General features: G+C 36.1%; 2 protein-coding genes across 3 annotated transcripts in view; one reads left to right on the forward strand and one right to left on the reverse strand.

Moving 5' to 3' along the window:
• LOC128358656 (up-regulator of cell proliferation-like) overlaps positions 1–6,547 on the reverse strand; it is a 125,806-nt gene extending 119,259 nt beyond the window's left edge. Inside the window, exon 1 of the mRNA XM_053319019.1 lies at positions 6,544–6,547. The gene's annotated coding sequence lies outside the window, so the exon portion shown is untranslated. The remainder of the gene's footprint in view (positions 1–6,543) is intronic.
• The window catches only part of LOC128358614 (up-regulator of cell proliferation-like), a 47,026-nt gene that overhangs the window by 400 nt on the left and 33,205 nt on the right, over positions 1–13,421 (forward strand). Inside the window, exons 2-10 of one of the 2 annotated variants that reach the window (XM_053318954.1) lie at positions 1,321–1,472; positions 1,570–1,681; positions 1,798–1,895; positions 2,074–2,157; positions 2,264–2,331; positions 2,431–2,517; positions 2,779–2,833; positions 3,017–3,217; positions 3,312–3,363. In XM_053318954.1, coding sequence (XP_053174929.1) covers positions 1,321–1,472; positions 1,570–1,681; positions 1,798–1,895; positions 2,074–2,157; positions 2,264–2,331; positions 2,431–2,517; positions 2,779–2,833; positions 3,017–3,217; positions 3,312–3,363 — 909 coding nt within the window. Of the gene's footprint in view, positions 1–1,320; positions 1,473–1,569; positions 1,682–1,797; positions 1,896–2,073; positions 2,158–2,263; positions 2,332–2,430; positions 2,518–2,778; positions 2,834–3,016; positions 3,218–3,311; positions 3,364–4,495; positions 9,166–13,421 lie in introns of those variants that run through there. The other variant, XM_053318961.1, reaches the window with a different exon arrangement.

Below are 13,421 nucleotides of genomic sequence, written 5' to 3' on the forward strand. Positions count from 1 at the left end.
CTCTGCTGCACTGTTAGCTCCTTTAGCTCCTTAAAGTCATCATTGTTCAACACGCTGAGCGGGCGCAGGGTTGTTGAGATGAGAGAGACTGAACAGAGTTATTTTCTTCATCTCAGAGTTGGTTTAAGTTGTTTAATACTATAAATGCACTGGTCCAATGAATAAGGCCACGTCTCATACTGATGTTTCCGGTTGTTTTTATTCTTATCTCTTTTCCTCTCAAGACACCGTGAAAACTATAAAAATAACACAAAACACAACATGTTAAAAAATATCTCTCTCTATCATCCACAGTCTCAAGTTTCTCTCATTACACAGGCCCAAGCATGGCAATAAAAGGCACACTAAATGTTTTTATAAAGAATTCCCACAAATGCCACACAAATATGACAATTGCAACCACAAAACAAGGCAAACAGTTACCGTGTGCGCCTCTTGAACCATGCAAATTACTTTCTGGCTGTATGTCTTCTTTGTAGCCACGTTGTCGTTCTCCGTTTACATCTCTTCTCACCCATAATGCAGCACACCTCCCCAAACACTGACCTATGACCTTAACTTTCAAAATAAAAGATGAAATCTGTCTCAGAGACAGTTACAAATACTGCAGTGTGTGTTGGTCAGCAGGTCTCGTTTGTTGATGCTGGAGGTCATCGCTCCGCTAACATTTCTGAGTGACAGCGTAGTTCACAATACAGGTTACTTTGATCTTACAAATATAATCATTTAGTCATTAAATCAAAAACTGCTTGTAACCGCTTGTTCCTCTAATTTGAAACGCCTTATTTTGGTCTGCTTTGCTTTCTAATTTCTAATTGAAGGCTACTGGTGAATATTTAATTCATAACTCTTATTCTAATGCAACCTGTATGTTTAAACAATGAAACACCCAAAGTTGATGTTCAGTTGTTGATGTTTATAAAAAGTCTTTAAATTGAGGAGTGTGTCCTGCATTGGATTTCATGATATCAAATCAGGTATTGAGAGTAATGGAAATGTAGAAGTGGTATTTCTACTATGGTAACTAGTATACTGTAAGTGTCATACAATGTACTGACGACTTATTTTGAGACATATTCTGTTGATTTGCTGATTTACGGTGTGCACCATGATGGATTTGAATGAAAGTGATGGTGTTTTTAGACCAAAATGGTGGCAGTGCTACTGTAGCGCCAAGAAAGCACCAGAATCTCGTGCTTCTATAATCTTTTAAGTGGTTCTCGAGAAATGTATAAAAATACCTCAACAACAACATTGCTTCTGCTTCTTCTGCCTATTGTATATCTATTTGTCTGTAATCAGCTATCTGTGTCTCTATAGAACAAACACGTGGTGACAGTCATTCCACTAACATGGATAAGTATGAAACGTTGGAGAAAATTGGGAAAGGTGGATTTGGATCAACCATCCTTGTCAAATCCAAAGAGGATGGACAACAATATGTCATTAAGAAGGTACATGGCATATCTGAAGTAAGCACCATATGCATAATGTTTCACAGTTTCAGTGTTCATATGAGCTCTCTTTTACTACTTTGCTCTTTCACATTATCTGTTCTCACTTTGACAGATGTCGACTGAAGAGAGGCAGAAAGCTCAACAAGAAGTTGAAGTTCTTTCCAACCTGAGTCATCCCTTCATTGTACAGTATAAGGAATCTTTTGAAGTTTTAAATGATCCAAGTTCTTTGTTGTAACCTCAAAGTATCACAGAGGTCATTAACTGCAAAAATATCCTGATGCATGAATGATATGTGTATGAAACCATGTTCCTTATGCTGTATAAAAAATTTTTGCAGACACAAACTGTCTGTATATAGTGATGGACTGCTGTGAAGGTGGAGACCTCTCCAAGAAGATCAAATCTCAGAAAGGAAAACTTTTCTCAGAAGAGCAAGTAAGATATTAACTAGTGAAGATAATGATTAATGTTTAAGATCTGTCTGTTAATCTTTAGGATTAAACTTTACAACATGTGGATACATTTCATCATGTAACACTTTATATTTCATTTTGATCGTTTTTCAAAATGTATTTGGACTTGTTCAATGTTTTTATATTCCTGTCTTTCTTAGATCTTGGACTGGTTTGTGCAGATTTGTTTGGCACTAAAACACATCCATGATAGAAAAATCCTCCACAGAGACATTAAACCACAGGTATTACTTCATACATCACATGATCTTCTCTCAGTGGTGATGCATTTTTATTTGTATTGTATAGCCTCATGATAATGACATTATGTCTTTTATGATTTCTACATAGAACATATTCTTGACTAAAGATGGGACTGTACAGCTTGGAGACTTTGGAGTTGCAAGAGTGCTGAACAGGTTTGTAAAATGTCATCTGACTGCAGATCTCTATAGAACCAAGATTAAAATGGAAATAATAAATCATAATACTGCTTTCTATTCTCTTCTCATTTCCAGCACTGGAGACCTGGCAACAACACAGATAGGAACACCACTTTACTTTTCACCAGAGATCTGTGAGAACAAACCTTACAACAACAAAAGGTACAAACATTATGCTTTTGTTTCTCATTTGAGGGTAAATTAGTAGACCTACTGTTAACATAGTAATCTAGTGGAAGTAAAGCCTTATATGTTGTGTTTTTAAATAACCTCTCAATCTCAATGTCCGCTTTATGGTTTTCTTAGCAATGAAACCCTTTTTTCTCCATCTTAAAGTGACTTATTGAATAAATATAAAGCTGCCTTCATAACTGATCTCAGCCTGTTTGTCTGCTCTCTCCTTGACTTTCTCTCCCTTTGCAGTGATATTTGGGCCCTAGGTTGTGTCCTGCATGAAATGTGCTCTCTTCAGTCAGCAGTAAGTATTCTGTGTGTGAGCTGTTTATTACTTTATGTACATTTAATGTATCTTACACAGCATTGCAATGTTGTCCCAAATAATAATTTAGATATGTTCTCTTTATATTTGGCTAACACACAAGAATGGGTCATCTTTCCTTTCCTCAGGTTATAACTGTGTACTAAATGTGTTTCCTCTCAGTTTAAGGCTGGTAATATGGGGGAAGTATGTCTGAAGATCATCCGTGGTTCATACTCTCCTGTGTCTGATCACTACTCCCAAGAACTGCGCTCTCTCTTGGCTCAGCTGTTGGATTGTGACCTTGAAAAGAGACCCTCAGTCAGCAGCATACTGAACAAACCTTTCCTCTGCTGCAGGATACAGAAGTTCCTCACACCACAGGTGGAGAACACAGTTAGTTGTCTCTAATAAAGTCTGAATTTACATAAAACAGACTGTGTTCAGTTACAAAATATTTGTCCTCTACTCATTCTAGATCATTGCTCATGAATTTGGCCCTGAAGAGGGAGTGATACTGGGGTCAGCAGGTAAGCAAACTATTCATCTCTATAAACAGACATCTGCATATGAAAGCAGAATCTGTTGGCCAGGGACAAGATGTTGATATCAGAATAATTCTGATTTCTTTTCATGTTTCTGGTTTAAATAGTGCTTGTGGGAAGTGAAAGAGTTGGAATGCATTGGCTGAAATGTTGCCTGAATCTTAAACTGCTGTTATAAAGGAAACAAATTGCTTTTTGCAATTTGCTATGCTAATTGGACTGTTGTCTGGACCTAAAACATCTACAAAAAATATGGATGTTTGAGCATTGTGTGGAGAAATGTTCAATTTGTGTAAAAAAAAAACAAACAAAACAAATTGGTTCCAGGTCACAATCCAACTGTAAACAATGACAATATTAACTCTTTAAAAGTATTATATCATTATCTTTAGTATATTCGAATTATTACATTCAGATGAAATAAACATGTTCACAGGAAACAAAAAGGAGATGAAGTGACAAATCAAAGTTTGTCTTGACATTCTTAAAAAAATAAACAATGCAACATGTGGAAAGAGTGTGAGAGATGGAGCATCAGTTTAGAATGGAGAAGGTGGAGGTGAAGATGGTGTTGATATGGATGTTAATACTGAGCTAAATGAAGCCAAACATCCACTTGAGTCTCAGTGTCTCAGGTTTAGCTGCAAACTGTTGTGTAGTGTAGCCTGTTGGACAAAAATATCAATAAAAGCCTAAGTGCTTATTTTTTGTTAGTAATAATCTCTTTTTAGATATACAAGTCTATATTTAATTCAATATTTGTGTTGTGTTTATGCTGGATATTCAGAGATGAGAAATTTCCCCAAAAAAATTGACACTCACATATTCCTCTGTCAACGTCTCCTGTTATTTGCACAATCTTGCCTGAAATAACTTGCAAAACAGCAGTTTCAGTCTGCTGTGACTGTTTAATAATGTTTCAGCCAAAATGCTTCACCTCTGCATTTGAAAAACAGGTGGAAAAGCCAAAGTTAATGTGGCCTGGCATGCACCTGCTTCTCTCTCTCTCTCTCACACACACACACACATTTAGTAAATTTAGTACACAGAGATTCAAACATGTGAAGTCATAAAGAGTTGATGGTTTGTAAAGTCATGTTTCGTTTCTCTTCCCCAGCCCTTTTCAACTTTCTCTCCAGACTTGGACTGCAGACATTTTATCCCAACAAGCTCACTCTTCACTCTCTCTTGGAAATCAACAAAAACAGTATTTATGATGAAACTGTTGAATCATTGGAGAAAATACCATGGTGCTTTCTCAGGAAACTCTTTCAAATCAACACAGAATGCAGAAACTGTACACAATTATCAGACAATAGTGATGAGAAGGAAGAAAACAGTGATCTCTTTGACTTTGACCAGCTCATTGCAGGTGACTCAGCAGACAACAAGGTTAACCCTCTGGACCTCATAGTTGCACTCTTTCATTGTGCTGACAGCTTCTTGCAACAGGAAATGGCCCTCAAGATGTCAATGTGTCAGTTTTCTGTCCCACTGCTGTTGCCTCACGGCAATAACAGTCAGTGTACTCTGATGCTGTGGGCTCTGAGAGACATCGTCAAAGAGTGGCGTCCACAGGATTTATATGGCTTTAGAGGATTTGTTGAAGACAACATTGTTCAAGCAAATATACCATTCTTTACCTTTGTCAGGCTGAAAAACTGTAGTCTCTCCAAGTCACAGGTTTTAAATCATGTTCTCAGTTGTAGCCAACAGAATCACATGTTCATACACAGAGATATGAAAGGAGGAAGACTTAAAAGAAGAATAGCCAATGGTTTGGTGGAGGTTTGCTGGTACCTTCCCTGTGGCAGAGAAAATCTTGACATATTTCCAGGACCAGTTGCCTTTGCCAATTTGAGAGGAGACATTTGTGAGTCACTGGAACAATTCAATTTTCTTTTTCAAGAGTCAACCGCTACCTTTGTGTTCCTGGACAAAGTTGAAGAAAAAGAGCACAAGATTCTGACTTCTCTTCAAGATGTGAAATCCAAACTCTTCTTGGTTGTTAATCGCAAGGACAATTCCAGTGAGGACATGATGTCTGTAAAGATAACACTGGAAGAGTTAGAGCTACCAAAAAGCAATGTGATAATCAAAGACTCAAGGGTAAATGTTGCAGAGTTTTCAGAGAAACTTTGTGTGTCCATCAAGAAATCACTGACAAATTCAGCTAACAACATTAGAATTGAGAATATGCTTGACAAAGCTGTTGAACTTGGTCTGGATGTGGATGAAAAAAGAACTGGCGAACAAAAGAAAGCAGTTGAGGAGATCATGGTTGACATTGAGAGGCAGAGTATACCAGACTACAAGAAACAACAACTTCCTTTGCAGGGAGAAAACTGGAAAAGATTATCGCAGTTAGAGAAAGATGAGTGTAGATTGAAATCTGGTCACTCAGGTCTTGAAGAGTATAAATGCCAGCTTCAGAAAGAAAAAGATAAAATCAGGAAGGAGCAAAGCAAACAAAAGCTTTGCAAAGGAATGAAGAGTTTTATTAAAACCGTTTTCACAAGTGACAAAGAGAAAAGAGATTTTTTCCTTAAGTGGATGAAACTTAAACTTGATGCACATTCACGGAGCATACTGACTGATCTGCGCAACAAATTAAAAGAGCAATGTGAGAGAACAGACATCAAACTCATTGAAGAGTTAGATCAGGCTTTGCTGGAAAGCTCATTAGGAGTAGAGCATTACATGAGAGAGATGGGACTCATCTATGAGTTCTCAATTAATTACTCAAGAAACACTGCTGATGAAATATCTTGTCTCCCTGGTTTGGCTGCTGAGATGATGTTGGATGGATTTCCTTTAGAGCTCTTGGATGGAGATGCTTCCAACATCCCAGAGAGATGGGTGACAGATGTGCTGATAAAGCTTCACAAGAAGGTTGGAGAACAGAGCAGACTGTTAGTGCTGACTGTGCTGGGTGTTCAAAGTACAGGGAAGTCAACACTCCTCAACACCATGTTTGGTGTGCAGTTTCCTGTCAGCAGCGGCAGATGCACAAGAGGAGCTTATATGCTCTTCCTCAAAGTTGGAGAAGATATGAAAGGTGAGTTGAACTATGATTTTATAGTTCTCATTGACACAGAGGGTCTAAAGTCTCCACATTTAGCACAACTAGAAGACAGTGATAAGCATGACAATCAGCTGGCAACCTTTGTTATTGGTTTAAGTGATGTCACCATTATTAACGTTGCCATGGAGAACTCAACAGAAATGAAAGATGTTCTGCAAATTGCCATTCACGCCTTCCTGAGAATGAAGAAAATTGGTAAAAAGCCAGTTTGTCATTTTGTGCATCAGAATGTTGCTGGAGTTTCAGCTCATGCAAAGAACCTCACAGACAGAAAGTGTCTCTTGGACCAGCTCAATCAAATGACACAAATTGCTGCTGAAATGGAAAAGAATCATTCTATTAAAGCATTCACAGATGTGCTGGACTATGACATGGACAAAAACAACTGGAACATCCCAGGACTCTGGCATGGAACCCCTCCGATGGCATCAGTGAGCACAGGTTACAGTGAAGCTGTAGCAGATTTAAAGAAAAATCTTTTGGGGACAGTGAAAACAAACAGAAGGAGCGAAGTCTCAAAGATCCCAGAGTTTCTAGAATGGATGAGAAGTCTCTGGAAAGCTGTGAAATATGAGAACTTCATCTTTAGTTTCAGAAACACTCTTGTGGCTCATGTCTACAATAACCTTTGCAAAGAGTTCAGTCAATGGGAATGGGACTTCAGAAAAGAAATCCTCTCCTGGCAAGACGATGCAGAGTTGGAAATCTTAAATTGTGACAATGAATCTGAACTCCAACATTTAAATGAATTAGCTGAATCAAAAAAATCAGAGGTGTCAGAAAAAAGAAAATCTGAAAAAATAAAAATGGAGGAAAAACTTACAAACTACTACAAAAAGAAAGGTCAGAATGTAAATCTGATAGAAAAATACAAGATTGACTTTTTCAACAGTATCAGCAGTCTTGCAAAGGAAATCAAATATTCAGTGAACAACAAACTGGATTGTGCACTTCACATAAAAAAAAGTTCAAAAGAGGTTCAAGACATTCTGAGGAAATACAGAAAAGTGATTGAAGACAAGGTCATGAAGCTCCTGAGTGAATGTAAAAACTCCACACTGTCTGATGAACAACTGAACAAGGAGTTTGAGAAGATGTGGACTGAAGCCACTAAGAATGTGTCTGGTCTGAAAGAACAAAATATATCTGAAAACATCCTCATCCACTTGAGAAAAAACTTCCTAAACCGTAATGTCAATGAGGAATTACAGAACATTGGAGACCTAACAGAAATAGGGAAGCGTGAGTTTAATGCCATGACTGAGCATGTAAAAAATGCAAAGACCTTCAATCTGTTCCACAGTGAAGAGATAATAAGAAATTTGCAGAACAAAGCTGATGAGGTCATTAAGTCTTGCACATATGTTGTGGCTGATATCGTAAAGACAAACCAGGATTATCATGAGTCTTTCACAAAACATCTGCTGGACAAAATCGATGACTCCCTAAAAAATTTCAGCAAGGATTACAAAATCAAGTTTGAGTTTGACCTGAAACTTTACATTTGTGGCATTGGCTCAAGGGAATTCCTCAAAATGCACCAAAAATTCTTGTCTGATAAAGATCCTCGAACCCAGCTGGAGAAGTACAAGAAACAGTATTTGTCAGATTTTCTTGATTTATACAAAGAGAGAGATGATTGTCAACGCAAAGCAAATGATTTTGTCAGATGTTGCATCAAACCTGCTGTGGAAGAGTTCATCAATAGATCTTTGGGAATAGACATTGTGGATGAAATAGTGACAGGTTCTCATTCAGCAGAGTACAGCTCCCGCTCCTTTTTCCAGTACAACATTCAGAAAGAGTTGCTGAAAAAAGATGACTTCAAGAGTTTTGTCAGGTACATTTGTAATTATGAAATATATGTTAAGGATTGGATATTTCAGCAAATCCAGAAAAAAATGTCAGAGGACAAAACTTTGTGCAAACTGAAGAACAAGAACCTTCAAGTTATACTTGATAAAATCGCAGCATCATTAGAGCAGGCCTCAAAAGGACCAGATGGGGTTCCACTGTCAGACAACAAGGAAAGCATCACAGAGCTCATCAGCAACATGAGGAAATATTTGATTAAAGACATCTCAATCTCATTGGAGGCTGTAAGAACCACCTTGTTTCAAATCCAAAGCACATGTCATCCATTTATCAACAGCCTCAAAATGTCAATTAAAGACTTGAAAGAACAGCTTCAGGAGGAATTCTCAAAGTCTGAAGACATCACTGAGACTCTGAACAAACTTCCAATCAAACCACAGGATGAGCTTTTCAAGAGAGTGTTTGGTTGTGGAAAGCAATGTCCATTTTGTGAAGTTCCCTGTGAGGCTGGAGGAAAAGGACACGATAAGCATCATGCAGCTGTTCATCGACCACAAGGTCTTGGTGGATACAGGATTACAAACACTCAGAAGCTGGCTCCAGAACTGTGCACAACTTCTGTGCACAGTGATGCTACATTCAGTAATTCAGACACTAAACAGAAGCTTCATCCTTACAAAGAGTATCACACTTACTATCCAGACTGGAACATTCCTCCAGATCCCAGCATAGAGTCATCTGACTACTGGAAGTATGTACTGGTACAATACAATGACAGATTTGCTCAAAAATACGATGCTAACCCAGCTGATGTTCCAGAGGCCTGGAGGGGAATCACAAAGGAACAAGCACTGAAGGGGTTAAAAGATGCCTTCAACATAAAGTGAACAATGTAAAAATGTCTTTAAAAAAAGGTGAATGTTTCAATTTTGTTTAAACAAAAAGGAACAGTACTGTTTAAGAATTGTTCAGCTTGGCTGAACCATCAACTTTACGTAGAACATATGTTTTGTTTTTCATGTTTTTTTTAGATTGTATGTATGTTGTTTTTTAAGACCATTGTTTTGTTATGTTTTTATTAGGGCTGTCAGCGTTAACGCGTTAATCCTTCTACTCCCCCGTAGACGGCTCCTCTAGCTGTAGCGCTATGCTTTGAAGTGGCCTCCTGAAGTAAACCTACCGCGCTGATGGAAAGTAAGAGAGCTACTGGACATTTGAACGGCTTGTTTAACTTTAAAACACTTCCAGACGCTTCAGTTGACAAGTCAAAAGTAAAATGCAACCTGTGTCAAACAGAGTTTAACTACCACCGGAGTACGTGGAGTTTGAGTTAGCACCTCCACGCTAAACACCCAGGTGCAGCCAAGCCAGCCTCAGCTCCACCAAAGGACCATTTTGGAGTGTGGGAGTCGCAGCAGAGCCGTGATTGATTCCCAGTTAAGACACTCTGGTAAGAAATGCTTTACATTATAGGCTTAAAACTGCCTTCAAATGGAAAATAACAGGATTTTAAAACATGCAATTCAAAACGCGATTAATTAGTAGAGATTAGTTAGTAGAGCTCCGATATTTTCTGTTGACCGTCACCATCGCCATCATGATCATCTTTCATCACTTTATTCTCACAGTCGGATCACATCGGGGTTCTCCAGTGTTTGTGGAACAGCTGCTTGTCAGTCCTTTTTGATTTTTTCATTCAAATAAACTGCAGTAAAAACATCATCTGGACTTCAGTATGATTTTGTGGACGTGTCACAGATAAGAGTCTCTCAGCGGCCTTTTGGAAACTACAACTACAAAGACCACATGAAATAAGGTCGCAATTTACAATATTTGGTTCATTCATTGTTCAGAGTTAACTTTCTAATGGTTACTATCAGTCAATGAATAACAAATATTGATACAACTGACTTTTGGTTCTGCTGTTTAGAAGCTGAACATGAAACAAAGAGGAAGAAAGAGTTGGGTTTTTATTCTTTTTTTAGGATTACAACTGTTTATTTTTGTCTTTTTTCATGATGATGTATGTGATGACAATGTGAATAGTAACCAGTGTGATGATGATGATGAAGGCCTACAGTATGTAGTTTAAAGGCCATGTATTGAGATGCTGTTTTATTACGTTTTACTACTTTTTACATTTATATTATTACATTACATATATTATTATTTACATTATAGTTTTATTCTTTAACATTTCTTACTAATCATAAAATGCTACAGTGAAGAAGTTATTCATGTTTTCTTGCAGAGTAAATTAATTGTCATCAGTTCAAATGTGTTCATGTTGATGTAAATTACTTTTTGATTCATGAACAAATACTGAGACATCCTTTCATGTTTTAATGTGGAACTTTTTTCATTATTTGTGACAGATGATGATGATGATGTTGAACAAGTCAAGTTAAACACCACAAAACTGTTTTTATCTTTTAAAAACTTTATTATTTCACTTTTTAATGAGTACAAAGATTTTATTATATTCATCTTTTAACATATAAAGATAATGATGATGATAATGATGATGATGATGATGATGAAGGCCTACAGTATAACATTTAAAGGCTATGTGACATTTTTTACATTTATTTTACTTTTTACAGTTTTATTCTTTAACATTTTAACTTTTTTCATTATTTTTGACAGAAAACAGTTTTGTTGTATCATTTCTTTATATTTTTTCATTTTACTTTTTAATGATTACAACTATGTACATAATAACGTGCTAAATATAATGATGATGATGATGATGATGAAGAACAAAGGCCATGTGAAACAGATTCTTTAATACTTTATATAACACAATTTAAAGGCTATGTAATGAAAATTTGATTTTTTTGACTCTTTTCATTTTTAAATAGTTTTATTCTTTAACATTTAAAACTTTTTTCATTATTTTTGACAGATGATGTAAAAACTGTTTTATTATATTTTAAAAACATTATTATTATTTTACTGTATTATTTCACTTTTTAATGAGTACAAAGATTTTATTATATTCATCTTTTAACACAACTTAGTACATAATGACATGTGCTAAAGATGATGATGATGATGATGAAGGCCTACAGTATAACATTTAAAGGCTATGTAAAGACATTTTTTACATTTACATTTATTTTACTTTTTACATTTTAACTTTTTTCATTATTTTTGACAGTAAACAGTTTTGTTGTATCGTTTCTTTATATTTTTTCATTTTACTTTTTAATGATTACAACTATGTACATAATGACACAAGAAAAATATAATGATGATTTACAGTTTCATTTCTAATAGGAAGATGCTAAACATTTGATCTTTTGATGTGTGTTTGATGAAAGTTAGTGAATAAGAAGTCTTTATGTTTAAATATTGTCTAAACAAGCCAACTGTGGGAATAATGTGGCATCTTCTGGTCTGTTGATCATGTTGAACTTCTGACTTACATGTTTTCACACACAATGAATTAAACAAGATACAAAGAAGTTGAGCTTTGTCAGTGTTTCTTTATTCTTCTTCTTTTTACATGTTGACATACAGTATAGTTATGTGCATAATGATAAGTGATAGTGATAATATACTGTATCTACAAAGATCATGTGGCTAAATGTGTTTCATAATAAATAATAAAGCCATAAAACCACCACATGTAGAAATATAAAATACACCAAATTATAACTTCAGGTAATTATTGCCAATTTCTAATTTGATATGTTCAGAAATATTGAGTATAAAGTTTAATTCTACAAATGTATTACTTTAGTTTTGTGTTTTTAAAGCCACTGCACTACTGACAGCAATGGTGTCAGTTTTTACCAGCTGTCAGTAGATCCTTTATTTCCATTGTGCATTGCATTATGGGACAACAGTGTCAACAGCAGTTATCCATTATTAATCAACACTACAGACTCAGAACATGTTCAGATTTAAATTGTGTAAAATTAAGACACAATGTTAGAAAGTATGATTCACAGAGTGGTATACAGGTATTTAGAGGGTTATTATTACATGCTGGAATATCTCTATTTTTCAGTTTTTGAGATATCTGTCACTGGGATTTCTGCCACCACCCCATTACAGTAGAGATGCAATAAAAAACAATATTTAAAAGACTTGAACAGTTTCATGTCTTTCTAAAAATGACGTTCCAACATATTCTGAAACTTTCAACTTAACAAATTTGACATTTTTTTGCAGGATTTCTCTGGATTATTCACAGTAACAGTCACACTTTCTAGAAAAACATACTGCTGTTTTTAATGCCAAGACCTCCACAAATTAAATCCCATTAATCTTCATTGAATTGGGCGAGCAGCTGAAATGCTACAGAAACATTTAAAAGGTTTTGGGTGGACCAGTCCTTCAACAAACTCAGCCAGTGGACATCAGTACATGCTCTGATAATTTGCCACTTACGTATATTATTGAACCATGCAGAAGATTAAAGGCGTTCTGTTGTATGAATAAATACTTCAGCACCACGTCACCATTTGAAAAGCACACAGTGAACGCAACAAAGTCATAGTGATACAATGCTGAGCAGTTCAGCCTTCTACCACATGAGGGCACAAGTGTCAAATCTACAGTTCAGCTTTTCAAATGGGAAATTAAGAGGTCATATTCATGAGAGTGTCTGTAATCAGCACGGTGAGACAGCACAGTCTATCTAATCTACATATATAAATACCTGTGTTAGATGTAACAAGATGAGAATATATTTAAAAATCTGTATGTTAAAGTAAAAGTGTTTGTCCTGTCAGTCCCTTATTATTGTTAAACATCATAACTGATATTCAGCAGTTTACCTGATTCCTGACTCTCTGTTTCTCTCTATCACTTATTGACTCATGTTTCAATTTAAGTTGATACTGAGACAGGCTCAGTATCAACTGAATAGCTACATAAATATCTCACATGTAGACCCATTAAGGTGGATGATAAGTGAAACACTACTTCAATTTAGTGAAGATAGAACAATAAACCAAAATTTTTATTTTTCTTAAACTTATCTGACATCCAACGTGAAGATCCAGAACATCCAAGTCCAGCAGCGTCCTGGCTCAGACTCTCCCACACGGACAGCAGGGGTCGCTGTTTTACCTCCAGCTCTCTGAAGATCCAGAACAATACCTCAGTTAATGTCAAGTTATTTATTTATTAC

Source organism: Scomber japonicus, chromosome 1 (assembly GCF_027409825.1).
Source record: "Scomber japonicus isolate fScoJap1 chromosome 1, fScoJap1.pri, whole genome shotgun sequence".
NCBI classification, from domain to species: domain Eukaryota; kingdom Metazoa; phylum Chordata; class Actinopteri; order Scombriformes; family Scombridae; genus Scomber; species Scomber japonicus.